General features: G+C 43.0%; 2 protein-coding genes across 11 annotated transcripts in view; both read left to right on the top strand.

Moving 5' to 3' along the window:
- Positions 1–21177, top strand: part of dock8 (dedicator of cytokinesis 8) — a 55565-nt gene extending 34388 nt beyond the window's left edge. For 5 of the 7 annotated variants that reach the window (XM_018759259.2, XM_018759263.1, XM_018759262.1 and 2 more), the window contains 27 exons: positions 431–612; positions 1681–1773; positions 2493–2588; positions 3420–3569; positions 3766–3879; positions 4069–4224; positions 4964–5103; positions 5881–6044; positions 6660–6811; positions 7422–7604; positions 8063–8189; positions 8762–8849; positions 8931–9027; positions 9493–9627; positions 9724–9876; positions 11015–11173; positions 11498–11598; positions 12472–12664; positions 13334–13477; positions 13635–13766; positions 14085–14219; positions 14842–14931; positions 15135–15371; positions 15725–15868; positions 16926–17032; positions 19065–19235; positions 19586–21177. In XM_018759259.2, the coding sequence (XP_018614775.1) occupies positions 431–612; positions 1681–1773; positions 2493–2588; positions 3420–3569; positions 3766–3879; positions 4069–4224; positions 4964–5103; positions 5881–6044; positions 6660–6811; positions 7422–7604; positions 8063–8189; positions 8762–8849; positions 8931–9027; positions 9493–9627; positions 9724–9876; positions 11015–11173; positions 11498–11598; positions 12472–12664; positions 13334–13477; positions 13635–13766; positions 14085–14219; positions 14842–14931; positions 15135–15371; positions 15725–15868; positions 16926–17032; positions 19065–19235; positions 19586–19637 (3695 nt within the window). In that variant the 3' untranslated portion in view covers positions 19638–21177. The remainder of the gene's footprint in view (positions 1–430; positions 613–1680; positions 1774–2492; positions 2589–3419; positions 3570–3765; positions 3880–4068; positions 4225–4963; positions 5104–5880; positions 6045–6659; positions 6812–7421; positions 7605–8062; positions 8190–8761; positions 8850–8930; positions 9028–9492; positions 9628–9723; positions 9877–11014; positions 11174–11497; positions 11599–12471; positions 12665–13333; positions 13478–13634; positions 13767–14084; positions 14220–14841; positions 14932–15134; positions 15372–15724; positions 15869–16925; positions 17033–19064; positions 19236–19585) is intronic. The other 2 variants (XM_018759261.1, XM_018759258.1) reach the window with 1 other exon arrangement.
- Positions 21178–21741: 564 nt separating this feature from the next.
- aopep (aminopeptidase O (putative)) overlaps positions 21742–27835 on the top strand; it is a 62517-nt gene continuing 56423 nt past the window's right edge. For 3 of the 4 annotated variants that reach the window (XM_029259497.1, XM_018759424.2, XM_018759425.2), the window contains exons 1-5: positions 21742–21797; positions 23027–23826; positions 24105–24271; positions 25571–25784; positions 26780–27103. In XM_029259497.1, coding sequence (XP_029115330.1) covers positions 23042–23826; positions 24105–24271; positions 25571–25784; positions 26780–27103 — 1490 coding nt within the window. In that variant the 5' untranslated portion in view covers positions 21742–21797; positions 23027–23041. Of the gene's footprint in view, positions 21798–22492; positions 23827–24104; positions 24272–25570; positions 25785–26779; positions 27104–27835 lie in introns of those variants that run through there. The other variant, XM_018759423.2, reaches the window with a different exon arrangement.

The following is a 27835-nucleotide window of genomic DNA, read 5'->3' as shown; positions in this document are numbered from 1 at the left end:
CAGAGGTAGCATGAAAAAGTATTAAACCACAATAAAATGCCATTCATGAAACATGGAAGCTATACAAATATAAAGAGGACAGCATAAATGAGTTGCCAGTTTCTGTGATACTGTAAAAAGTTAAAATCCAGAAGGAGATAGGAAAGCTGCTTCTTATAATGAGAAATTAACACAAAAATTTCAGATGTGACAAGAGCAATAGCATCTCTGAAGTTTAACCATCTGTTTAACTGCTGATGGCAGCAAGTAGAATTGTGTTTTGAGCCATTGCTTTGTGGTTGATGGTCTGAATTGACATCAGGGTCCCTCCATGTGTACAATAAGTGTGAAAGTAATGTTGTCTCTTCTTTTGAATATTTGTTACCGGTGGTGCTTTGGATCCCTGTGGATATGTGTTCTAAATTACCCTCTACTGGTGTGTTTCTCTGAGCTCCAGGTGCCAGCACATCTTTACTGCACCCAGAAAGCCGTTACAACACCATGGGACGGGCGACAGCCACTGCCGTGGGTTCCAAGCTCCTGCAGTCTCGTATCCTGAGCAGCAGCAACCCTGACATCCATGCCCAACATGGGGTTGAAGACACAGAGGTCAAGAACATCTTGAATTCCAAGGTAATGACAGGGTAGCAAGCACTGCTTACGTGGAGTGGCGCCATACTGACCCTGTGCACCACTTACCTGAGGAGATTTACATTTATTCATTTAGCTGATGGTTTTCTCCAAAGCAACTTACAGTGTGGGGGCCACAGTGGCACAGTGGGTTTGGACAGGTCCTGGTCTCTGGTGGGTCTGGGGTTCGAGTCCTACTTGGGGTGCCTTGTGACAGACTGACATCCCATCCTTAGTGTGTTCCCTCCCCCTCTAGCCTTGCACCCTGCATTGACAGGTTAAGCTCCAGTTTGCCGCAACAAGCTGCTTCAGCCAACATGTGTGCCTTATAATTTTAAGGTTACAATTATCACAAGCTTACAATTATTTACCCAGTTATACAGCTGGGCAATTTTAGAGTAAGTACATTACTCAAGGGTACTACAGCTGGACGTGGGGATTGAACCTGTGACCTTTAGCCCCAAAGGCAGCAGCTCTCACCAGCTGTCGTCATTTACATTTATTCATGTAGCAGATGCATTTCTCCAAAGTGAAGTGCATCTCAGAGAAAAATGCAATGAGTGTATTACCTTCTGTAGTCAAAAAAGCAGCATGCGTACCGAACTATGTCTGCAAAATGTCAGGATTTTTAAATGTGTTTTTGAAATAAAGCCGCAAGCAGTGAGTATATATACAGTGTACGTTTTGCTCTACGTGTCTCTTGAATTCATCTTCTTTTGTGATTTCATTCACTGGAATACCACCAAGGGGGTGTGGCTGTGGGGGTGCAGTGGCGCAGCAGGTTTGGCCTGTGCCTGCTCTCTGGTGGGTCTGGGGTTCAATTCCCGCTCGGGGTTCCTTGTGACGGACTGGCGTCCCATCCTAGTGTGTCCCCTCCCCCTCCAGCCCCGTACCCAGCACTGCCGGGCTAGGCCCTGGCTTGCCGCGACACTGCTTGGGACAAGTGGTTTCAGTCAATGTGTGTGTGGGTGTGGCTGTGCTAAATAAACTGTCTTTTTTTTTTTGTGTGTTCAGTTGAGAAAAACTGCAATTGAACATTCCACTGATGCGTGTTTCTTTATTTTATTTCAGGGTTTGAATCATCCAGGTAGTCGCATGTCCACATATGTGGATGTTAACAACTACTTCCAGAGTGCTGGGGGTACAAGGCCTGCTAACAAGAAGGTAATTCTCGACACGGTTACTGCATTCTCCTCAAGAGGGAGCAGTGACACCAGCTGTGCATTTTCCAGTCATGAACTTTGTTGATTTACTACATGTTGGGATGCTGTTTGAGTACAAAAACCAAGCCGCTATTTTTACATTCATTCATTATTTTTAAAAATGGAGGAATATTTAACTAGTTTTCCTTTGTTATCATATGCAAGTAATACATCACATACTGGGGTGCATTAGGTAAATGTTATAAATGTTATTTAAGATGAAAACATGAGCTGAAATGCTTTAGTATCAACAAAGTGTGCACACAAGGCTTTCTCCTCATGAGAAGATTTGAGTCCTGTGAACAATTAATTCATCAGAAGTGGCATTATAGTTAAAATAATCAGGGTAATGAAAAAATAATCGTGTTTCCCGATCTTGGAAGCCATTTGCCGTGTCTTTGATCTACCAGGAATGCAAGGGGCTGTGAGTGCTTAGCCAAATGTACCAGGGGCCTCTTAATGCCACCATACTGTGCATATATTGTGTATAACAAGCACAGTGTTTACTATGTTCACTACAGGGTTTAGTCATGCAAAGGACTGTAAACACAGTGAAGCGTATGTCGTTCCTGTATGTCACACAGTTCCATGTGTAAATATGTGTGCTATTACATGTGTCTTTATTACATGCTATGAATGATGTTTGATCAGACCACACTGAATGCTTTTTCCCTGCGGCAGCAATTCCATGAGGAGCTCGCCCTGCAGATGGTGGTCAGCACGGGGGTCTGCAGGGAGAACGCTTATAAATATGCCTGGTTCTTCTTTGAGCTGCTGGTCAGTGTTTGTCTGGGGGTGTGGATGTGTGTTTTTGTTTGTGAACATGTGCATTCACTGTGTGAGGAAGTCTGTTTTACTGATTAGTCACTTTCATTTACATTGATGCATTTAGCAATTGTTTTAGCACGCAGTGACTTCAACATACACTTATTTTGTCCAAATGACTGACGATGCTGGATGTACTGTACTCATCTACCAGTCAGTCACTTATTTATACAGCAGAGCATAGTATAACACACAGATACACTACAGGCAAATTAGTCACCAGTTCACCTCAATCATGTCTTTAAACTGTGGGGGGTGTGGTGGCGCAGTGGGTTGGACCACAGTCCTGCTCTCCGGTGGGTCTGGGGTTCAAGTCCCGCTTGGGGTGCCTTACGACAGACTGGCGTCCCGTCCTGGGTGTGTCCCCTCCCCCTCCGGCCTTACGCCCTGTGTTGCCGGGTAGGCTCCGGTTCCCCGTGACCCCGTATGGGACAAGCGGTTCTGAAAATGTGTGTGTGTGTGTGTGTGTGTGTGTGTGTGTGTGTGTGTCTTTAAACTGTGGAAGGAAACCAGAGCACCTAGAGAAAACCCATGTGACCATGCATATTCCTCATAGATTCTCACTGTGCCCCCATAATCAGTATAATGCAAATAATCAATTGTGTCTGTGTGTGATCCAGGACTGCAGTAAAGATGTGTGTATATTTTTCTGTATGTCTCTTTGTGCACTGTGTGTGTGTTCATTAAACATACAATACAAGTCGCAAACACTATACTGTGAATGTGTTTGTTCTGGCTGTTGTTACCTGTAGTGTAAAGAGTGTGTGTGTTTGTGTGTTTTAGGTGAAAAGTATGGCTCAGCAGGTCTCCAACCTGGAGAAGCAAGGTGTTCCTCGTAGGAGCCGTTTCACTGACAGATTCAAAGATGACATCACCACTATCGTCAGTGTGGTGACAGCAGAGATCTGCACCATCCTGGTGAAACAGCAGAAGGTACTGAAGGAGTACTGAAACCACCCACGAGAAGGATTTCAAATAATGGCAGTTTTTATTTGTCAAAATAACTCTTGAGGGTGATTCTTACTGTTCTAACTGGCTAGATGGCTCTTTGTAGGAAAGGTGCACTGTTAAGATACTTTGTTGATTGACTCAGTAACTGACTGCAATTTTTAAAAATGCTTTGTTGAAGGAGCTGGACCAAGCAGAAAAAGTCAACATCAGTCTGGCCTTCTTCCTGTATGACCTTCTGTCGCTCATGGACCGCGGCTTCGTCTTCCATCTGGTGAAGAATTACTGCAATCAGGTAAGCCTTTGCTCCAGTGTGAATTTTCCTAGTTGAAGGAGAGCTCTGAACATCAGCCTGCTGTGTGTCCAAGTAGATGAAGATGTCTGTTTTATCCAGTCAGGGGCCCACTCTAGTAATTTTCAAAGCCCAAGGGTTCCACCATGACTTTGACCTTCCTGCTCCGCTGATCCCAAATGACCCTTGCAGATGTCGGCAAAGGGCATGTCAATGCCCGTTCTGATCACCATGCGCCTGGAGTTCCTGAGGATCCTGTGCAGCCACGAGCATTACCTGAACCTTAGCCTATTTTTCACTAGCCCCGCCTCTGCTCCTGCCTCCCCCTGTCCATCAATATCCTCACAGGTAGGGCCATCTTTTTTGTTTGTTGCACCTCTTACACCAGGCATGATCAGCACAAGCTTATTTTACCACTCCAGTAAATCAGGATTTTCCACACAAGTCCTGCCCAAACCTATCTTGTGACAGTAAGAAGGGGGTGGGGTTACTGCCACCTAGTCAAGGTTGAATCTTGGCAGCAACTCATTTGACAATCATGGTAAAGGGGGATGCAGATGTGGTTTACCCCTGTCTCCTTCCATGCATGTAGACTCCGCATAGACTGAGGTTAGATTGAACCCAGTTCTGGAACCATAGGCAGTGGCTCACAGCACCTCCTTGGCAGTAGCCTTGGTTAATATGATTTTCATGATGGAAAAGATATTGTATCAGCAATCATGTATTGAAGTCTTGGAGGACGGTGATAGGTCTGCCAGGAGGGACAGGAGCTGAATCGTATTGAATTATTAAAGTGACAATCTAATCTTGTTGGATATTTATAAATATGCATTGACAGTCTTCAAGGACACTTTGCTATAGTTGTATCGGTGTTATATTATTCGGCTGAATACAGCTGTACAAAACTGTCCACAGCAGGACCTATGCACTGCATCCATTGCCAGGCTGTGGAAGACAATAAAAATAGTAATGATTAATAATGAAAGCATTAATGTGGGTAATAATGTTTCTGCTACATAATTCTTCTAGAAAAGGTTACATTCAACTTTTCTTCTTGTAATTTCCTCCCCATCTTCCTCCCTCACAGAACTCCAGCTCCTGTTCAAGCTTCCAGGAGAGCAAGGTGGCCAGTATGTTTGATCTGTCTCAGGACTTCAAGCAGCAGCACTACCTGACTGGCCTGCTGCTCACTGAGCTCAGTGCCGCTCTGGACATGGAGTCTGAAGGGTGAGTGTCGCGTCCATTTACTTGTTTAGCTGATACTTTTCTCCAAAGCAACTTAAAATTATTTACCAATGTACACAGTTGGGTAACTACACTGTAGTAATTTAGGGCAAGTAGCATGCTCAAGTGTACTGTAGTTGGAGCTGGGATTCGAACCTGTGTCCTTTGATTCCAAAGGCAGCATCTTTAATCACTACGCTGCCAGCTGCCCCTATCTGGCATCTGTCCGTAATTCTCACACTCGATTATCTCGGTCCGTCCGTCTGTCTGTCTGTCCGTCTGTCCACACCTGTCTTTCTATCATTCTGCTAGTCCTATATCCAACTACACTCGTTCCTGCAAAACAGGGAGGGCCTTGCATAATGATTATTCAGTGTTGCAGTATATGAATATTGGTACCCTCTGAGTCCTATAACAGGCCTTTGGATCAATATAGAGGGGTTTTTTTCACCAAGTATATGGGCTATTTTTATGATGCCTTAATGTACTGCAGACATTAACCAGGAGCTTGAACTCAGGGTACTTTATAAACATGACTCAGACATTGAGGATTTGACCCTCCCACCTAAGTCGGTGATTTCACAGAATGAATTAGGTCAGTTAAATTGGGTAAACCTGTAATTCATCATCGCTCAATGTTTCTGTCTACCCTCCAGTTCTGTATCTTTCTCAATCTGAAGCATAAAGCTCATTGTATCTGTTGAACCAACACTCCAGTTTGTTAATGTGACACCAGGTGACTGTGGTTTTTGTTCGCCTAAACCTTATTGTGACATACAGGGGAAAGGTTCAGAAGAAAGCCATCAATGCCACATACAGCCTACTATGCGCTCACGACCTGGACCCGCGATGCTCCCGTGCCGAGGTCAGATCAAAGATCGCGGCTCTCTATCTCCCCCTGGTGGGCATCATCATCGACTCCCTCAACCACCTTGACTTCACCGGTCAGTTTTTTTCCCCACAACTGGTCTTTCTCATTGCTTGAGGATATAATATTTTTACATGTTATACATGCCAGAATATTTAATACTATCTTTGTAACACTCTCAGAACTTTAGAACACTCTTCCCTGGAGGAGCTGCAATAATATGAAGCAGTTTCTACCTCCCCAGAACCAGCCAGCAACACAGAATATAGGAAAAAAAAGCAGAAGCCTAGATGGCACTTATATGTGTAGATTTACTGACAAATTGCTCTGCACCCCAGTGCTATCTGGTACATTACGTGTTGAATTTGCCACTGCCATGCCAGGTCAGGTTGGCTAGCAATTTACTGGAAATGTACCGGCTGCCACGGCTTTAGGACCTTGAAAATCCCGACGGCCCGGCGCTGCTGTCACTGTGGCTCCTGTAGAGGAGGGGGGGAGGGCTGCCCCACACTTGGGCGACACATAATCAGCAGAGGAACATTTAAGAGGTCTCGGCACTGACAGCCTCATGGTGTCTGTATGTAAGGCCTTTGAGAAAGTGCCAGCGTGGTGATGTGGAGTGATATGCAAGTAGCAGCATCTGATCCCCTAAACATGTTCAGTTACAGTGTATCCCCTCCTGCTCTTACAGTGACTGAGTCCCGTGGTGGCAAAGGGAAGACAGGCGGCCCAGAGGAAGAGGCAGACTCTGTCACCCCCATCAATCAGTCGGTTGCCTTGGCAATCGCAGGCAACCCCTTTAGCACCCTGGGGAGAAGCGCACTCAGCGCCCTGACGTCTGGGGTAAGGGACGCATTGAGCTCTCGTCCTGCTGAGACAAAACACTCGTTGAACTCTGCTTGCTATGTCTATTTTGTAAATTATTACTGCTTTTCTTCATTCAGGTTGTCTGGAGGTCAAGTTTTATGTTCACCTGCATGTGTTCCCTATAACAGATGTGTTTTTTTTTTTTTTTTTTTTTTAAAAAAATCTATATTTTTGCTACAGGATCAGCAGATGCACATTTTTTTGCAGAGACCTCAGATTTTCAGGCAGATTAATATCCCACGTTGTATTTTGTGTCATATTTATACCCTGTATCCTTCAAGTGGCAGCAGGTAGTGTGGTGACTTGAGTTGCTGCCACTTGAAGGATACAGGGTCAGATCTCTGCTCTCACTGTAGTACCCTTGAGCAAGGTACTTACCCTGAATTGCTCCATTAAAAAATACCCAGTTGTATAAATGGGGAAATCAGTAGAAGCAGCTCAACACTGCAAATCACTGTGCAGAAAAGTGTCAGTTAAACAAATAAATGATACAAATATGAATTATAGTACACAGAGATTGACTAGACTGTATCTCTTTGACTAGATATTAAGGTCTTTATACAGTTGTTGTGTATCAATGTTCCAGTCTGGGAAAGCCAGCGGCACCCTGAGTGCAGAAACCAGCCGGAACCTACTGGTCTGCTTCCTTTGGATTATGAAGAACGCAGACCAGAGCCTGATCCAGAAGTGGACCATGGATATGCCTTCCCCGCAGCTGAACCGCCTACTTGAGCTGCTCACCATCTGCATCTCCTGCTTCGAGTATCGGGTACATCCTGCAGCTGAGCGATGGTCCAGCGCTGAATGCTGGGTTAGAAACCAAGGCACATAAAACCAAGATCCCGCTCTGAGCCGAATTTTAATCTTAAATTTGGAGGAAATCCCCTGCAGACTTGATAAAAACAGATGAAATTTGAGCTCAGGAAATGGTTAAGGTGTCTCTCAAGTTATGGACAGAATTCGGTCATTTACTGAGAGTATTGTCGTGGTTTGATTCATCCCCTTACAGTTGTTAGACTCGGATTGGAATCGTCACTTGCAGAAAGATCCTTGAGCGAGGTATATTGCTTACAAGCATACAGTTATGCAATTTAAGGCCCAGCTCAGTCACTTTAATCACAAAAATCCATTCCATCACATTAGAACATGAGTCTCAGTGATGCACAAATCCCAAGGTTTACAGCAGTTCAGCAGAGCGTGTGTGAATGACTTGCTTTTGTCCTGCAGGGGAAGCAGAGCTCAGACAAGGTGAGCACGCAGGCCTTGCAGAAGTCTCAGCAGGCCAAGGCCCGTCTGGAGGAGGCACTGCTGGGTGGAATGGGAGCCCGTGGAGAGATGATGAAGCGTGTGGGAGGTGAGCAGCTGTCCATGTTAGTCCAGAGGTGCTCAGAAGTTACCATTTTGCCACGTCATTCATTCCCATGTTTAGTTCCATGTTCGGGCAGCATGATGGCACAGCGAGTAGTGCTGCTATCTCACAGCACCTGGGTGGTGTGAGAGGACATGGGTTTGATCCCCGCTCGGTCTGTGTGAAGTTTGCATGTTCTTCCCTTGTCTGCACGGGTTTTCTCTGGGTCCTCTGGTTTCCTCCTACAGTCTAAAGACATGCTGTTCAGGTTCACCCATAGTCTGTGAGTGACAGAGGGAGTGTGTTCCACTGATGTATGGATGAGTGATCCATTGTAAGTAGTGTATCTAGCAGTGTAAGTCACCTTGGTGAATAAGGTGTGTGGGCTGATAACACTACATAGAGTTCATTGGAAGTCGCTTTGGAGAAAAGCGTCTGCTAAATAAATAAATACTTCTGTTTTATTGACAATATGCACACACTCAAGCATGCATGTGCTCAGTGAGTGACAAATTCAGCATTTCCTCTCAGTGATTTTGTCCAGCATGCCTTCTGACCTTTAACCTTCAACCTGAAAGGTAATGACAGAACCCAGGGGCAGAGGGAGAACCTGCGCTGGAGGAAAGATCTCACGCAGTGGCGTCAAACTAATGACAGGCAGGACAAGTAAGTTGGTTAGGGGTAGACTGGTCAGATTATGCAAATGTATTGCTAATATCCAAAGCTCATTTTCTTCTGTTCATGTAGGACCAAGGCAGAACTTGACCAGGAAGCCTTGATAAGTGGGAATCTGGCCACTGAGGCCAACCTCATTGTCCTGGACCTGCTGGAAATCATCCTCCAGGTGAAATCCTTATCTCTGTAATTCATCTGTATTAAACTGTTTTTTTTTTTTTAAATTTTATTTTCTGTGTTCAAGAATCAAAAGAGGCTTTATTGTCATTTCAACCATATACAGCTAGTACAGTGCACAGTGAAATGAAGCAACGTTCCTCCAGGACCATGGTGCTACACAAAACAAGACAGAGTTACCGACACAGACTACGTAAAGTGCACGTGTGCAAGACTTGTGCAAACAGCGCTAGACATTACAACAATTACTAAAATAGGACAATAGTGGTTGTTCAGTCTGTGCATGTCTTTGTACATTTTAGTCCATATGCTGAAGTAAATGAAACTAAATTGAATAATGTTCACTGTTGAATTGACCACTTCTTAATAGATGTGTAACTGAGCACTCTTGTACTTCTGTGGATCCCTACATGTCTCTGTGACTCTAGTATGATCTCTTGTCTTTGTGTCTTCGCAGGGTGTGTCAATGGTGGACTGTAAAGACAATGCCCTGGGTGGAGTGCTGCGGGTTTTGCTGCACTGTATCAGCTGCAACCAGAGCACCACCTTCCTGTCCCATTGCTTCAGCACTCTCCGTGCACTCATCGTCAAGGTACTAGCCGCTGTCCCGCAAGTGCACGTGTTAATGTACGACCATGAGCACACATGTTTGGTTGCCCCATGTGACGTTAGTACGCTTGCTTTGCAGTTCGGGGACCTGCTGTTTGAGGAGGAGGCAGAGCAGTGTGCGGACCTTTGCCAGAAGGTCCTGCAGCACTGCAGCAGCAGCTTGGACAGCAATAGGAACCAGGCCTGTGCCACGCTATACCTCATCATGAGATACAGTTACAGCTCTGCCAGCGTAAGGACACGGCCGTAGATGCGCACATACACACATGCATAACATATCCCCTCTGCGATGTATGGGAAGTGCTCTGCCACAGGACACAGATGTGATATTGCATTAAAGCCACGGAGAACACCACATTGAGGACTCCATGGATGATATGCTGCCAACTGGGCTGCAGTATTTCCTGTGTTTATTCTGTGTTTCCTGTAATTAAAACGTTGAGTTGGTGGCAAAAAGGTTTAGTTTGTGCTTGTGTCCATCTCTGATTGATAGGGAACGTGTTTCTCCTTGCTGGCGTGCCGTGCCTCTTGCTCTGTGTTTGTTTAGCTTGAGTGGGGTGAACAGCAGCCCTGATTGGCTTAAGCGTAGCCGCAGAGTGATTCACCTTTATTCCAGCGTGATGACTCACTCATTTCGCTCTTTGTTTGTTTGATTTTCTGCTGTAATTAGATTTGGAGGGGCGGGGGCAGGCAGGATCAATCATGCACACAGCTCCGTTGTAAAGTCACGGTTTATGGCAAGCCTCACCCAAACCACAAGGACAGCAGCAGAAGCAGCAGCAGCAAAACCTCGCAGTGCGGTTGATGTACCGTAATGGTGTCATTAACATGATCCATTGCCAATTATACATGCATTAATGGGGGGATCATTTTGCCATTTCCTGGCGCTAAACAAGATGGATTGGATTTCCTCTCCGATGTTTGAGCCCAAAATCGATGATATCACTCTGAGCATCAGCTACAGTGGACAGAAAATGATTGAGGTTTTGTGCGCTTATAACATGAAGGCGGTTTAACCTCTCACACTTTATATGTTTGGTCTTTAACCTTTATCGTTGAGCTGGCGGAATAGAGTACCACCAAGTGTCTGTTCTCACAGTGTAAGATGTTTGCAGGCCACTGAAATGCCTTCTTGTTAAACAGAGATGCTCTCTGTAATTTGTAGGATTAAGTTTAAAAAAAAAAAAAAGTACAACACTTGAATCAGTCGGCATCGATCACACAAATTGTAACGTTCAAGCACTTAGAATCCTTAGTATTTATAACTCAAACTGTATCACAGATAGATGCATTTCAATATGCTGTGGTCTGGGGTGTGCCTTTCTTCTTCCTTGTCATGTTTGTGTTGCTGAAGTATACCGTATTTACAGAACTTCTCAAGGGTGAAGATGCAGGTGACCATGTCACTGGCCTCTCTGGTGGGCAAGTCTTCAGACTTCCATGAGGAGTATTTGCGCCGTTCGCTGCGCACCATGCTGGCATATGCAGAAGAAGACACAGAAGTGCAGTCTACACAGTTTCCCTCACAGGTACAGCTGCCTGATTGTGCCTATAAACTTGCATTCTGCCTCATACCGGTACTGGTGCCTTCTACAGACACTGTCCTGCACAAGAACTGTCCTCTGTAGCACCTGGCTCTGCCCTATACAAATAGGGTCCTGTGCTGGTGTTGCCCTACATGTACACTAACCACAAACACACTACACATGACACAAAATTCTTTACACTGTCTCTGTGTGAGTATTTTTGGAATCAGTAAAAGCCTCTGTCATATTTTTGGGTGGATGTTGGATGTTAGGTGTAAAGGCAGGGGCGTTAATGACAACTTTGTGCACACTCTGTTTTGTGCTCAGGTGGACGAACTTCTAAGAAACTTGAACAGCATCCTGTCAGACACAGTGAAGATGAGGGAGTTCCAGGAGGACCCCGAGATGCTGATGGACCTCATGTACAGGTAACTATTGGGACACACAGGCACCCAAACACAAACATCCAGGCTCAGCAGCCCCACACGCACATCAGCTTGAGATAAACTTTTGTACTGTTTGCCCTGTATAAAGAGCTCATCTCTGCAGCTGAAAAAAAACAGGAACATTTGAAATCAAAATAAGGAGTTTTCTGCTGTAAATGTATTACAGAAAATATGGAGACATTTAGATGTTCTTAGCAGTGTCAGGATGAGCAGTAACCACACCAGAGTTCCCGGCAGCGTCCCTCTCTGTAATTTCTCCTCCCAACCCTCTCTCTAACCCCTGTGCACTTCACCACTTCTGTCAGGTCTCCTGGTTCTCATTTCCCTGTGACTGTCGACTCACTTGCTGCCTAAGCTGTATGACAGCATGTTGGACCCATTGACTTCTGTCCTCCTGTGTTATGGGAACTACAGGGAACATATACATTTATATATATATATGTGTATATATATGTATATGTGTGTGTGTGTGTTTATGTGTATTTCACATTAACACTCTGAAATGCAAACTTCTTTGTCTTTGACAGATTTTGCTATATATTCATGACAAATTGTACTTGAAGATGTGTTGAACTGCATGTCTTGTAAATTATGAACTTAATAGTAAAGGGAATTGGATTACACAATTTTCCAAGAGTAAATACAGCACATTAATTTTGTAGTTACACTGTTCACTGAATGAGGAGAAGAAATTATGTAAATAGCTAAAGTGTACTGCACTTTATCAATGTACAATTTAGTTTTCTAAAAGTATCATTTTAAAATTCACTTGTTTTTATGGTCAGTTCTTAATTTTTTCTGAAATTGTGCTGTCCTACGGAAAGTCAGCTAACTTACCCTTGCTTGACACTGCAGAATAGCAAAGGGGTACCAGACCTCTCCAGACCTGCGACTGACCTGGCTACAGAACATGGCAGAAAAGCATAAAAACAAAAAGTGCTTCACAGAGGCAGCCATGTGCTTGGTGCACGCTGCTGCCCTGGTGGCTGAGTACCTCAGTATGCTGGAGGACCACAAGTACCTGCCTGTGGGCAGTGTCACCTTCCAGGTGAGCGAGCACTGGATCTGCAGCTCTTTATATTATGGTGATTACCTTCTGTCCAGCTCATAGGGTGGACCTGGTGGGAGGGCAGAGGAACCTGCTACTTCCTCCTTAACTGCTCACAGCCAGGTTGCGCAAATGGACAGTATGTCTTACTATAGTCTTTGTGTCTTAGTATAGTCAGAAGTATTGGACTTTCAGCAGCGTTCCCCTGAGAACTGGGTGTGTTAACATGACCAAGTTTAGTAGATAGTGTTGGTAACAAGTGACCAAAAGGTTTGGGGTCAAATTCAGATCTGGCTGTTTTACCTTTGCATCCTTGAGTAAGCATCTTATTCTTAAACACTAAAAATATCCTGCTAACCACATGGGCACACTGTAATTACTAAAAGCCTCAGTCTCATTGGGAATAGTTTTGTTAAGAAAAAAAAAGAATTTTTAAACAGTAGTTAACTGATTTGTCAAAGGTGTCTTCCCATGCTAGACTTGTGCCCTAAGCTACTTAGTCATTTGCCCATTTACACAGCTGGGTAACATTTACAGTATCAGGAATATGGATTTGAACCTGCATCCTTCAGTTGGAAGGCAACAACTCTAACCACTACACCACCTGCTGTGAATCATGGGCGTAAAGCTTGGGTTTTAAATGGGAGAAACTTGTCTATCCCATGGCAGAACATTTCCCCCAATGTGCTGGAGGAATCGGCCGTGTCAGACGATATCCTGTCCCCGGATGAAGATGGCGTGTGCTCAGCACGGTACTTCACAGAGAATGGCCTTGTGGGGCTACTCGAGCTGGCCGCTGACCTTTTCAGCAATGTGAGTGACAAGGCCGTGTAGTGAAGGGCAGCCCAGTGGGGACTCATCATAGACAGCTATAGTCGACCCTCACCGTGTGCATGTGTGTATGTCCGTGTGTTTGTCCATTGCGCATTTCTTCTCATTAAACCCTCCGTATCATATGCTGTCTGTGCAGGCTGGCCTGTATGAGACCGTCAATGAGGTCTTTAAAATCATCCTGCCCATCCTGGAGGCCCACAGGGACTTTCGCAAGCTGGCCTTCATACACGATAAGCTGCAGAAGGCCTTTGAGAACATCAATCACAAGGTAAACCGGGCAGCGAGAACCTGGTCCACTGATTCCCTCAGGTCTTTCAGTTCTTCACGTTTGAGTCAGCTAACAACTGTTACACAGCTTCGGCCAGGCTGAAGAAAACATTTTGTAGTATCCTGTAATTTTTTATGCCTCTTATAATCAAAACGGTTAGTGTGTTATTTAGTTAAATGCATAATTGACAATCAGCTTAGTTCTTGTTATTATAAGGGGGGCACTTACAGGAAACGGAAGATATGTAGGTGCTTGGGGATGTTTTGGAGTGGTCAGTTGTGTAAGTGTAATGAGAACACCACGTGGACGTCACTGTAGGGTCACAAGAGAATGTTTGGAACATATTTCCGTGTCGGCTTCTACGGCGCCAAGTTTGGGGACCTGGATGAGAGGGAGTTCATTTACAAGGAACCTGGGATCACTCATCTGCCAGAAATCTCCCACAGATTAGAGGTAAACAAAACATAGACACTGTGTCTTGGTTACTTGTGCTACTTACAATTAATGTGAAAAATAGCATCACGTGCAGTGCATGAAAGAATATTATATTGTGTGGCAGTGGAGTGAATCTTGAACCTTCACCTTCCTTGTTTGTATACTATATCACAGCATATATTCATTCATTCATTCATTCATTCATTACCAGTAACTTATTAACCAATGCAGGGTCACAGTGGTCTGGAGCCTTTCAAGGAAGCGAAAGATGTGAGGCACGGCGTACCATGGACAGCATAACCGTCCATTGCAGGGAAATCACACATACTCATTCCCTCACACTCACACGTGCTGAGGCAATTTAGAGTCACCAGTTCATCTGAAACACGTTTTAGGATTGTGGGAGGAAACTTCACACAAACATGGGGAGAATAAGCAAACTGCACTCTGCGATGACTAAGCCTGATTCAAATCCACAGCTCAGTAGCTGTGAGGTAACACTGTTACTTTCTGTTTCACTGTACCAGAATCACAGGTTTTACTGCTTTATAAATGGAAATAGTACCTTCTGTAGGGTCTTGTTGCAAAGGTAAAGTAAGAGGAATGTGCAGTAACATTTCTGATCTGCTTTTTTCTGCAGTCTTTCTATAGTCAGTGTTTTGGAGGAGATGCACTAGAGATCATCAAGGATTCCACACCTGTTGACAGAAACAAGCTGAATCCAAATAAGGTAAAGAGACAGAAGAGTCAAGCGCAAGACCCTTTGTTAGACTAGATGGACCAATATCACAGGCATAGAAAGAAGCTTGCACTTTGATCAGCTGGAGATGTTTTGTGGTTGCTATCATGTCGCGTTGTACTTTAAAGCACACTGACACGTTGTTCATGGATTGCTGCTTCGTACATCTACTCTCGTCTCACCCTGTCTTTCAGGCTTACATCCAGATCACCTTTGTGGAGCCCTACTTTGATGACTATGAGATGAAGGACCGGCTGACGAACTTTGAGAAGAACTTCAACCTGCGCCGCTTCATGTACACTACTCCATTCACCAAGAGTGGCAAACCACGTGGCGAGCTCAACGAGCAGTACAAGAGGAAGACCATCCTCACCACCATGCATGCTTTCCCTTACATCAAGACTCGCATCAATGTCATACAGAAAGAGGAGGTAGCCCACATTCCTTCATGCCTGCTTCCTTTTCCCAGACTAAGAAACCTAAACAAGGGCATATTATGTATCTCTCTGCCACTGTAATATGATCTCATTCTGACAGAGGAGAATCACAGCTTGAGCTTCATCATGAAATCTGCCACTGCATGGCACACTGTGGCTGTTACTGCAACACAGTCGTTATTTGCTCAGTAGATGCTAATCACTGTCACTTCGGCACATCTATACAGCTGCTAATTTACAGAGATTAATGAAATGGATTACACAGGGTGTTTTCTTCCAAAAGCGTCGAAGATCTTTTCCGCTGCTCTAACAGCTGTTCCACTGTTGCTGTTTCTGGCCATCCACAGTTTGACCTCACACCCATTGAGGTGGCCATTGAGGATATGCAGAAGAAGACACGAGAGCTGGCTGTGGCCACTCACCGGGAGCAGCCTGATGCCAAAATGCTGCAGATGGTGCTGCAGGGCTCTGTAGGGGCCACAGTCAATCAGGTTTGTGATCCTCACCCATTTGACCATAAATCTTGCACCATAAACATTAGCGCAATATGTGCTTGTTTCAGTGGGAAGTTAGATTTACTGTCTTGCCCTTGTGCAATAATGTGTTTTCATTTCTATGAACTTTCTTTGGCCTCTAAATCTCTAGAGTAAATAACATGTCCTGATGTCAGAATACACCCAGTATAGCTTTTTGCCAATTCGAAAGCTTCAAGCGTAATTCCGCAGTTGTATTTTAATGATAATATATAATATACATTTCATGCATTTTTAAAGTACAGATATTCTGCACTTCTTATACACTCTCATATAATATATGAGACCAATTTGAGTTCCTTTTCCGACTTACTTGAAAATATTAAATTCCCTATTGCACTTATTTACATTTATATTTATTAATTTAGCAGACATATTTCTTCAGTGTGAGTAAACAAAAGTGCAGTTTACAAACAAAGCAATACAGATGCTGACTCAATTTCAGTCAGTTTTTCCAATACCTCTGTTAGCAACACAGTTTCAATCCAAGAAGCTTGACTGATTAGAATATTTGCGGTGATTACATATTCCACAGTATATTTTTTTTGTTTAGTTTTGTATGTTTTCTGATCTTGTCTGCATTTATAACCCGATCTCAGTTATATCTACAGTCTGTTTACAGGATATGAACACAAGTTCTCACTCATAAAAAAACATTTTGAAAAAAGTTACAATATGGTATTGATAAATTAAGTTCCCATCTTTTTATATATGTTTTCTCTGGTGCTTAAATCATCACACTGGTATGTCTGTTGAAAAGATGGCTTTTTCCAGGGGGATTTGAACATGAGTTTAAAAGACTAGATACAGAGTGCAGACAGAAACAAACACACAAAGCACACAAGGGTTTTATGTCGATGTGAGCCATACACAAGGCTCAAAGACTAATCTCTTCCCGATGTGCTGGCTGTACATTGAAGCTTTAATGCATTTAACAGTCATTTAGCTATTTGTTTTCCCATGAAGGGGAGTGTTCCTTACCCTTCCCTCCTCTAACCTCTCTCTTGTTTTGAAGGGACCCTTGGAGGTGGCCCAGGTCTTCCTGAACGAAATCCCAGCGGACCCCAAGCTCTTCCGTCACCACAACAAACTGCGACTGTGCTTCAAAGAATTCATCCTGCGGTGAGGCCTGGCTTAGAGAGATGCACCCACAGAGGCAGAGTGAGAGATGCATAAACAGAAGTAGACGGATATGCAGAGAGAGAGTCGTGTGCAAAGCCCAGAGACTGAGAGTTGTACGCTCTGAGGAAGACTGACAGATGCACGTACGGAGGCAGAGAGAGCGATGTTTCAATCGGTTTCAGCCTGTCTGAATATATCTGAACGCATGGCAATATTTGGTAACTGGGATATTTGTGGTCTACGTGTCTATCTTAAGGGGCCGCGGTGGCGCAGTGGGTTGGACCGGGTCCTGCTCTCCGGTGGGTCTGGGGTTCGAATCCCTCTTCGGGTGCCTTGCGACGGACTGGCGTCCCGTCCTGGGTGTGTCCCCTCCCCCGCCAGCCTTACGCCCTGTGTTGCCGGGTTAGGCTCCGGTTCCCCGTGACCCCGTATGGGACAAGCAGTTCAGAAAATTGTGTGTGTGTGTGTGTCCATCTTATTAGTAATTTTTAATTGTATAGCATCCTTGTTACTATTTTAATAGTTAGTCCTTGATACTGCCAACACATGGACTAAAAGGACCTGCAGGATCAGATAGACAGACATCACAGAGATTGATGAGGCACTGGTTTGGCTGTTGCTGCAGAATGCTTTTTAAGAAGGGGAAAAAAATATGGGAAGAAAAGGCCAGCAAACCACAGCATACCTATTTGCTGTCATTAAGCATATTAGAGAACATTAATGGTCATTTAAAAAAGTTTAATTTTCAGTTATCCACCCTCTGTGGACTCTAAGAAAGCCATTTGGCAGAACATTTGCGTGGTTTTCTGTTCGTTTTCCATTTCCCATGAAGCACACGCTTTCAAATATTCATCAGATATGTGCCTTTGGCATATTTCAGCTTTTAAACGGACTTTATGCTTCCATTTCTGGAAAAGATAAAAAGCTTCGAGTCCTGCATTTTTTCCCCCCAAGTAGCGCGTGCTCATCGTGGGAATGTATCGTTGCCCTTCGAAAGGTGGCTTTCATTTGGAGCTCTAATGTCAGATTCCACCACTTGATTGCTGCCAGCTCACTGACAAATATTTACTATAATTTCCAAAATGTTTATTTTCCCCCATAATCCACACAAGCTTGGCTCTGCCCTCCAATGCCATATAAGAACTTGCATTTAAATTTTTTTTTCCAACATGCCATTTTGGCTCAGTGCATGTGGCTTCATCAGACTCCTGCTCCATGAAGAGGTGTTTGGCCATTAAATCAACAAAACTCAGCTTGTGAGACTTTGCTGGATATCCATATATTTCCCCGCTTTCATGGAGAGCAACCGTTACCACTTCTGAATACATATGGTTTTTGTTCTTCATTTTCCATATCAGTTATGTAAAATGGCAAGTCAAATGCAAGCCTGTCTCTGTTCTCTTTGAACATGTTTCTTTTTTTAACATTACATTTTTTGTTCCTTTTTTCTGTTTACTTCTGCCAGAAGACACATCCATATAATTCAAACACGAATTCTCACTAAGGTCAATAGTGAAGAGAAACAGCTGGGAAAATGTCATCAAATTATGTTAAAACTCTTTTTCCTGCTTTTTGAAATGGAGAGAGAGAAAAATGTTCATTGGTGGGATTTTTTTGTCATAACTTTCTTTTATAAAATTGAAAAGAAGCATTAAAATTTACGTCTGCATTTTGCAACGTAATCTAGTTGTTGCCATCTACCTGTACAACAAGGTCAAGACCATATACTGTATATGGCACAGTTACAATTCATTGTGATAGCAGTCAAATTTCACCTTGTTCAGTACTGGAATGTGTGTACACCAAGTCTGGATATAGTCAACAAATCACGATTATACTGGAATTCTGCTCATAGCTGTAAATTGAAGGCCAGACCAAATAACAGAGGGCGGTGGTTAGTATTTTCAGAGGGCACAATATTGGACTGGTATTACGTCAACATTGTCATCACATTGCAGCTGTTTAGCGAAATGTCCTTGCCCGATAGGAATGGTGAGTTTGGTATAGTCATTAGCTTGTTCTGCTATGGCAGGTGCGGAGAAGCAGTAGAGAAGAACAAACATCTCATCACTCCAGACCAAAAGGAATACCAGCAGGAACTAAAGAAGAACTACAACAAGCTGAGGGAAAACCTCCGGCCTATGCTAGAAAGGAAGATTCCTGACCTGTATAAGCCCATCATTAAGCCACGGATTGAGAGCAGGTATGGAAGCAATCCCACCTGATAAAGTCATTGACATTATATAGTTCAAGTTGAAAATAGCAAAAAGTAATATAGCTGTCAAAGAAAAGAAACGATGTATATCATTTATCTAGCTGCTTTGCTACGGAGGACAAGTTTATTTAATTAGCAATGATTGTAAAACATAATTCATTTTGACAGTCTGCCATTTAGAGTGATGGAAGAACACTGTTGACAGTATGTTGCCATTGGCACACTCCAGGCCTGATGAAAATCAACTACAGGCAGCTCTCTCCAGTTGTGTGTGAAATATTGATGCCCTCCACCCTCATCCCCAGCCCTAACACCACCTGCTTCGTGTTATTTAACAGGGATTCGTTCAAACGACTCAGCCTCCGAAAAACCGCGGAAGAAAATCCCTGAGACCCTCAGCCACCTGCTACGTGTGTAACCCCTGCAGAAACCAGGCTCACAAGGCACCAAGAGATGGAGAGGAGAGATGAGAAACAAGAACAAAATCCCAGAAGGCTGCTGTGGTGGAGTCTGCCTGCAGCAGACCCAAAATTAATGGCTTCACATTTCACATTGAAATGTTCTGCTATCAGTGAGGATCTCGACCACTGACAAAAAACAGTGGGGAAAAAAGAGTATATTTCATATAGTTTCTTACCAGTTCCTAAAGATGTAGATATAAATTAAAAGGTCATATGGCATAGCGAAAACTCCTATGATTAAATTAGTGCAGTGTTTCTTAAAAATATTTAAGAAGTACATATACAGTTTACAGACGAATGCAAATAGTATCTTAATTCTTTCAGTAAATCAATGTGTACCACTAGGATGGTGTAATCTACTGTATATACAGTATACTATCCAAAATAGAGATTTCTCTATAGATGGTAGTATTAAGAGCCTGTAGGAACTTTGTGTCCTAATCCCCGAGTACATTTATCTGACCATAAAATCCATGACAAACAGCCGATTCAGGCCCTGGGACAGGTAACAGAAAGGTCAGTAGTAAAAAAAACACTGACTGAGCTGTGAGTGAAGATACCTTCTTCTTTTATTACCTGTCAGTCTCTAATGATCACACTTGGAAATCAAAATACAGCCTTACAAAAACAACTGCTAGTTCCTCATGCTGGAAATTATGGTAGTGAATAATGTATCCAACTGTAAAAAGGGAATACTTTCTCCAAATTACTGAAGCTGCAATATATAGTGTATTTACTTAAAAGCATTTAGCTGTATAGATTTTTTTTAGAATGTTATTTATTTTGAGTTCATGAGTCAGGTTTACATTCTGGAGGATAACCCCTCTGAAATAAAGCAGTGCGGTACAGCCACCTCTCATATGGTGAATTCCTTCTCCAAGAAGGAAAACAGCAGTACAAAATGTGCTACAGAACTGCAGGAAGTGGGCCTAAGCTTCCTTGGATAAAGAAGTAATTGCATGTGATGCGATGTGCTGCAAACTAGTGTATAGCTTTTAATTTTAGGTGTTGGCCAGGTGGTTTTATTTAAACCTTTTAATAGGAGGTTGTGTGCCTTGAAATAAAAACAGTGCAGGTACAATTATTTATGAACTAAATTATGCCGTTGGTTCATGATATGTAAGTTCCACTTTCCCAGTATGTTTTCCTTTCATAAAACCAGCAGTACTTTTTATTTCTTAATGTACTTGGTCCATATAATTGTTTTTTTTTTATTTATATTTTATCCATTTTTCTTCCAGTGTAGTCACAGACAGCTGTTTGACTATTTCATTCTGGAAGTAGGACACCCATGTAGACTGGTAGGGAACATGGGGGGAATATGGGCACTGGAACACACCTCCTCCTGTGTCCCTGCTGTCACAGCAGCCTACAGACAACATCACAGCTAATTACTGCTTGAAAGTCCTTAACCTCATCGTGGTATTCCAAAATAATTTTTTTTTGTTGAAAGATTCAAAAAAAAAGACCCATGGAATTCTTGAAAATACTATTGGAATGTACTTTTTTCCAAGTTCATTGAATAAACATATCATTGTCTGTTACAACAATTAGCTGTTTTTTTTTTTTTTTTTTTTTAAACAGAACTTGTGGTTATTAGTAAATGGAAAATATGCACTGGAATCTATTTTTCAATAGTACATACTGTATATTTTACTATATGATACTGTATGTTCTGAAATACACTGTGATGTTAAGTCAGTGGCCATAATGTAACTTTCAGTGGGATGCACCTGATGATAAATGTTGAGACCTAATAAATTGAACAGAAAAATGTTAAATCTTTGTGTTTTTCCTTCTGCTGTATTAAACGGTTACACTAATCGAGTGAATGCTTTCTCTATTATAGCTTGCATATTAATTGCATTATTTAGCACTTCTGTTTTTTTGTTAACATTCAGAGCTAGAAACTCTGGTAAAGTAGGATACCGCACAGTTCATTTTACAAGCCAGGTGTATGAAACAGTGCCAAGAAAGTTTCCAGCTGAAACACTAAAACTTGCGGTCGCTGGATGATGACGTCACAAAGACGAGCCGGAGCCGCCGCCGCTGCGCTGCACTTCACTCCGCTCCGCGCCCGCGCGCCTAGGTTTGTGTTCGGTTTGCGAGGGCGAACGCTCGCGGATTTGGCTGCACATCTCGCTCGTTTTCCTGAGTGCTGTTTAATCATATTTATCTTTTAGTTTGTCACTTTTCTGGTCTCTCGCTCCATTTACACAGTGCACGTTGTTTTATCACAGGAAGGTGTAAAAAATGGTCACAGTTTTTACCTCGAGCGGTTGTGAGTCGTTCCCCTGACGTGCTACCCGCCATGATAAGTGACGTCTGACGTTTGTTGGGGTCAAGTTTGTTAATAACAGTACATCCATACACCATTGCTCACTCTTTCAGCAACTCTTCTATGAGTAGTGTAACTTACTACTAGCAAGTGTTGGGCTGAGCATAGTCACTGTACAGACACAGCAGTGCAGTGTCAGCTTCAGTGCTGTGTTGGACCACTTGAGGTACATACTACTATACTATGTTCTCCAGACTCGCACTCGTTTCAACGCAGCGGATTTATGATGCAATAGAATTGTGATGCAGTGTGCAGTAGAGAATATGAAGTAGTCTGAGCTCCACGCTCATCTGAAAGGAGGAAAGGACAAGATTTCTTGATATTCTGAACCTGCATGACTGGAGGTTGGAGGCCTGATGTGGGGCTCCAATACCGGACGTAGGCGGTGCCGTGCCACTGAGTACCTGGCTAATGGCTCAAGCCTTTACAGTGTCTGGGCTCCGGGTTCAGGTGGATGTGCTCCTTTGTCTCTAAGGACCTCTTTTTTGGGCTTCTTGCCTGGAGCTCCCGGAAGCTGCCTTCGAGGACTCTCGGTTTAATTGCTTTTGCAGTTTTGTCCTGTTAAGATCCAGAAACCCTAGAGGCCATGCCTCATTCGCTGCAGGGTCCGTGGCAGGATATGTGGTTCCAGTCCGAGCATGGATTGAACCTTCTGACAAAGCTTCATTAAGTGTGGCCACAGCTCTGTAATCAGAAGAGATTCCCCCATACCTTCCTGCTTTTAAAATGGTACCTGATAGTCCAGGTTTGCATACCCATGAATTAGAAACTGCCAACACATGAACAGTTTTAAATAATTTAATATTCCTGCCTTGAGTTATTAAAAATTAAGGAATGTGTTTTCCTTGGTGAGGTTAAAATATGAATACAAATTTTTAAAAATAACCCTGATTCTGCACAAGAAAATACACATAAGAGGTCTGTGCTGAGGCACCTGTTTGTGTGGTTTGCTGTATGATGTGGTCTTGCCTGATTGGCAGAGTCGGCGACAAGATATGAAGACAGACCTCGGGATGGGCCTGGATCTGGACTTAGACCCCAGCCAAGATGACCTGCCCCTCAAAGCAAACACCAACCACATGCTGGTGAAGCACTATGTGCTTGACCTGACAGTTCACTTTGAGAAGAAGGTCTTTGAGGGCAGTGTGTTCCTGTTCCTGGAGACAGGAAAAGGGGCTGGGGAGTTTTGCGATGGAGACTCAGGTACTGCTGGGAAATCCCACGTCATGCCAGTGATCGATCTGGGGGTGTCTAAGGTGCCCATTGCTGAGCAGTCTGCCTCCGATGCATCGGACACTGCTTGTGGTGGAAGTCACAGACAGCTCACCTCTGACTGTGCTGGTTGTCATGGTGATGGTTTGACAGAGAACTCCTGGGAGAATGAGAGTAGTGGTGACTTCATTCTGGTGTTGGACTGCTGTGACCTGGCTGTGACTCGGGTGGAAGAGGTGGACGTGACTTTAGTGCCAGGTATGGAGGCTTTCCGGGTAAAGGATGAGGGGGGTGTGAGCTCTGCCTGCCCCTCTGCTCCACTGTTGCAGGGCCTTATGTCTCTGCCTGCTGCATGCTGGGAGCAGCAGCATAGCCTCTACTATCATTGCAGTCGAGCTCCAACTCCCAGTGGAGCCGGAACTCTCTTGTTCCACACTGACAAATGGAGTCTGCAGATTAGGAAGAAGGGTGTTCGAACTCCTCACAACTTTCCCCGCAGCCTGAGGATCTGGTATGAGACCAAGCCTGAGGGAAGCTCAGTAAGATGGACCAAGGACCAGAGTGGCAGGTGGGTTCTCCTGAATACAGTGCCAAAGGTTTGCTCAATATAGTAGTATAGTCCTTGAAGGCTGGGTCCAAAACAGTTTTTTAGCCACATAGTAAACGACCCTCTTGGGTCAGTGTCTTCACAAAACTTATTTTATGCGTCTTCTTGACTCTAGGTCTAGTAAGGAGAGGTAGAGGACCTACTATATTGTAGCTTGCTTTGAACATGATTGACTTGTTCTGATCTGGGTTGTGTGGGATGGAATGTACTAACTGCATTTCCTAAACTGTTGCCCCTAGGCTTTGTGTTTACACCGTAGGCTGCCCGATCAACAACAGAGCCCTCTTCCCATGTCAGGAGCCTCCAGTCGCCATGTCAACCTGGCAGGCTCGGGTACAGGCACCCAGTGACTGTGTGGTCCTGCTAAGTGGGGAGAATGAGGCTGATCCTGTCCCACAAGAAAATGGTACTGAGTGCACACTTCTGAACCAGTGTCTGAGAACCTCTTTGTTCCTCTTTTAAAAATGGCTTTTTTCTCTTATGCTTTTTTGCATGGTGGAGAAGCTGCATCTGGTGCTCACTCAGCCCTTTTTTTTATGAATACGCAATTAGTGTTATTTTGGAAGATTCTTGTCTGAGTGTTAGATATATGTGAGATATAAATTGTGTCCCTGCTAAACTTCACTGCAAAATGAGATTATCGATTCACAAGTCCTTCAGTACCACCTCCCTGATTTAGTTGTTGCTTTTTTCCCATTCCAACTGACAACATTTTGGAGAGCCATCCTGGGGATCCAGGTATTGAGAAACTGCCTGTAACATGGGATATCAGCTGTGTTTAGTTACAGTCATACTATACTGATGCTGCCAGTTTTCACCTACAGTATGAATGTTCATAAGGTGAAGACAATTACCATTAGTTTTAAGAGTAAAATGTTTTCTGCATTATTAAGTTAAAAAATACATATTCATTTATATGGAAATATGACCGAATCCCATTAAAATGAGCATAATTAGTCCAATAGTTAACGTTAGTTGTCATAACACAACATAACATGGCAGTTCCCCTTCATTAATCTGTTTGGTTTGGGTAATTCAACTTGGGTTTGATCCCTTTTCATTTTCTGTGGAGTTTACATGTTGTCCCTGTGTTCACATGGGTTTCCCAAGGTTCCCCTGTTTTTATTCCACAGTGCAGTGATGTTTTACATATCACATAAATACATTAAGTATAATTGGTGACTCTAAATGGCTTGTAGTGTGTAAAGGTGTGTGGGTATGTTTTACACTGCTATGGTGTATACACAGGTGAATGATTTTAGGATGATTGCATAGTATGTCAGTGTAAGTTCCCTTTGATAGATGTCAAATAAATATTAGTCAATAATCATTGTAAGTTGCTTTCAAATGAGTAAATGTTACTGCTAAATGAGTAAATGTCTTGTGCTACTCATCAGCTGGGAGATTTGCAGATTTCCGAAAAAATGCTTCAGTAAACTAAAGTACTGTAGGTGTATTAAGTGAAACTCCTTCTAAAGTGGAATTCTCAGAGCTCAGGTCGTATCTTGGGATATGGCTGTAACTGTTGAATAATAAATGATTCCTTGTCTCTTTTTTCCTGTGACAATATTTATTAGATTTCTTGCCAAAAACAGAACATATATAGAACACAGCAGGCTTAACACAGCTGCCTTTTGCTGTTATTAATGCTGCATTTTTGTTTAAAAAAAATAACTCGGGCCATATTATTTTTTTTTCTTTCAAGGGTTCTCATGCTGGGAATATTATGTCACGATGCCAATGCCTGCCTCCACTTTCACCCTTGCGGTTGGCTGCTGGGTAATGGCCAAGGTGAAACCTGTCTCAGGAGAACAGGCAATGGCAACCTCAGCAGCACACGCACAGCAGGGTTCATTATCAGAGAAGAAGCAGACCTCAAGTGACGGGACTCTTGGGGAACGTCTTATCAAAGCTGCCAGGTTTACTGGTTTCATTGTCTTTGTTGATCTACCCATATATTTTTAATGTTATTTATTTTTATGTCATCTCACAACAGTGATAACTAACCGGTTCACAAAATTTTCAGGTAAAAATTTTCAAAAATAAACATTTTCCACATTGTTTTTTTTAATTGATTAGTTTGTTTTCTTGTTATCCGTGTTATAAAGAATTGTCTATTGCGGAGGGAAAGTGACCCATGTTTGCATTCCTGGCTGGGAGGAAAAAAAAAAAAAAAAAACCTACCCAAACAGAATAGTAGTATGGGACTGCCTTTATTCAATTTCCTTTCATAGTGTTTACAGCTTCTGTATGGTATTTATGAAACATGTTTATGGGATGCATCGGTCAACAGCCAACAATAAAGAGCAGTTTGTGAAGACTACATATTTTTATTGTCAGTCACTTTGTTTTTATTTTTTGCGGTTCAAAGTGAATAAAAATGTTCAGTCATATTTTTCAAAATTTAGCTTTATCTGACACTTTTACAGAACCTCACTTGTAAATAAATGAAGGCCAACAGTATTAAAGCAGTATTGTAACTTTTTTGATTGTGTAATTACAAAGTTGAAGGTGGTTAGAAGTTGAACTCTACATGTACATATGGGATGAATAAGTCAACCATCAAGATTAGAGGGTTGTAGAAATGGCAGAAGTGTTACAGAGAATTTTTTAAAATCTTTTACAGTTTTATCTGATGTTTTTACAGAATTTAACCAGTGAATAAATCAAGGGACTTTTGTTAGTAAGCTTTATTTGTAAGTGAATCAACAGAGAAAATGTTTGAGATTCATGAACAAATGGAAGTTATGAAGGGATTCCAGTCCCAGTTGTGACTATGTTGAGGAGCTATTTATTGTAAACATTTGCATTTTTTATTAATTAAGATTGATTCAAGAGAATTTTGATTTCAGAAAAATTTCAAATTGAAACTTGGAAAGATATGTCTTTCATGTGTATTTTTTTTTTTCTGCAGGTTTCTTTGTGAGGCAGATAACTCAATTCTGACCAGCAATGTGCCAAACAAAGGCTCTGAGATGGATTACTTTTGCCTGAACCTCCACCCGTGCTCCCATGTGGATTTCCCCTGCCGCTTCCCCAGTGCTGCTGCCCAGGCCCAGGCAGTGATCCCCTACCGGGTTTTTGCTCCTTCATGCCTTCTGCAGCGGGCAGAGGACATGCTCCTCCCCTTGCTGAGCCCCTGTCTGGCTGCTGCCTTCTCCTTCTTGGGGGTTCACCCCTTCTCCCGCCTCGATGTGCTCATTGTACCTGCTGAGTTCCCCAGCCTTGGAATGGCCAGGTAAAATCCCACTTCCAGTTTGCAGTGTTTGGGTGATTTTCTTTACATGTGCCAAAGGCTATGCATTTCCACACATTTTTTAAATTTATAACTGGTCATGTCCCAGTCAGAGTTAATTGCAGGAGATTGTAGGGCTTAGAGGTAAAAGTCAAGCAAACATGTAACAGCAAGCATCACAAGTCATACTGCCAATGTCGCCCACATTGCCAGGTAGATGTAGAGTGAGAGAACTGCGTACATTGCAGGTCTGTGCTGCTTTTTCTGTGCATGTGTTCGATTAAAAGTGAAGTTGTAGCCTTACTAAGACAAGTAAACATTGCCATGCATGCTATGCATACTCTTAGTGTAAACATCCATCCTTAACCGTAAATACTCCTTTACCTGAAAACATGCAGCCTTTGAAAAATAAGTAAAAACCAGATGCTGTTCCTCTTAAAAAAAAACAGTAGTTCCAGACCATGCCACTTGTACATTCAATCCAAAATGAATGAAATGAAACTAAAAGTAATCAATGCAATTACACAATTTTGGAGGAAAAAAAACTTTTGTTGATACAGGTAAACTCATGCATATTGCAGTTCTCTTACTAAATCCTTTGCCTGTGCTGTTGAGTTTCCTTCAAGATCAGCTTACTGTGCACTTTACCTTTAACCTCTGAAACAGAAATCATGGCTGTGTTACCTCTGTTCACTGCAAAACAGTTGTCAAATCCAGAGTATTATACCTGAATGA

Source organism: Scleropages formosus, chromosome 17 (genome assembly GCF_900964775.1).
Source record: "Scleropages formosus chromosome 17, fSclFor1.1, whole genome shotgun sequence".
Lineage (NCBI taxonomy): Eukaryota > Metazoa > Chordata > Actinopteri > Osteoglossiformes > Osteoglossidae > Scleropages > Scleropages formosus.
This window is presented reverse-complemented; position numbering and strand designations above follow the sequence as displayed.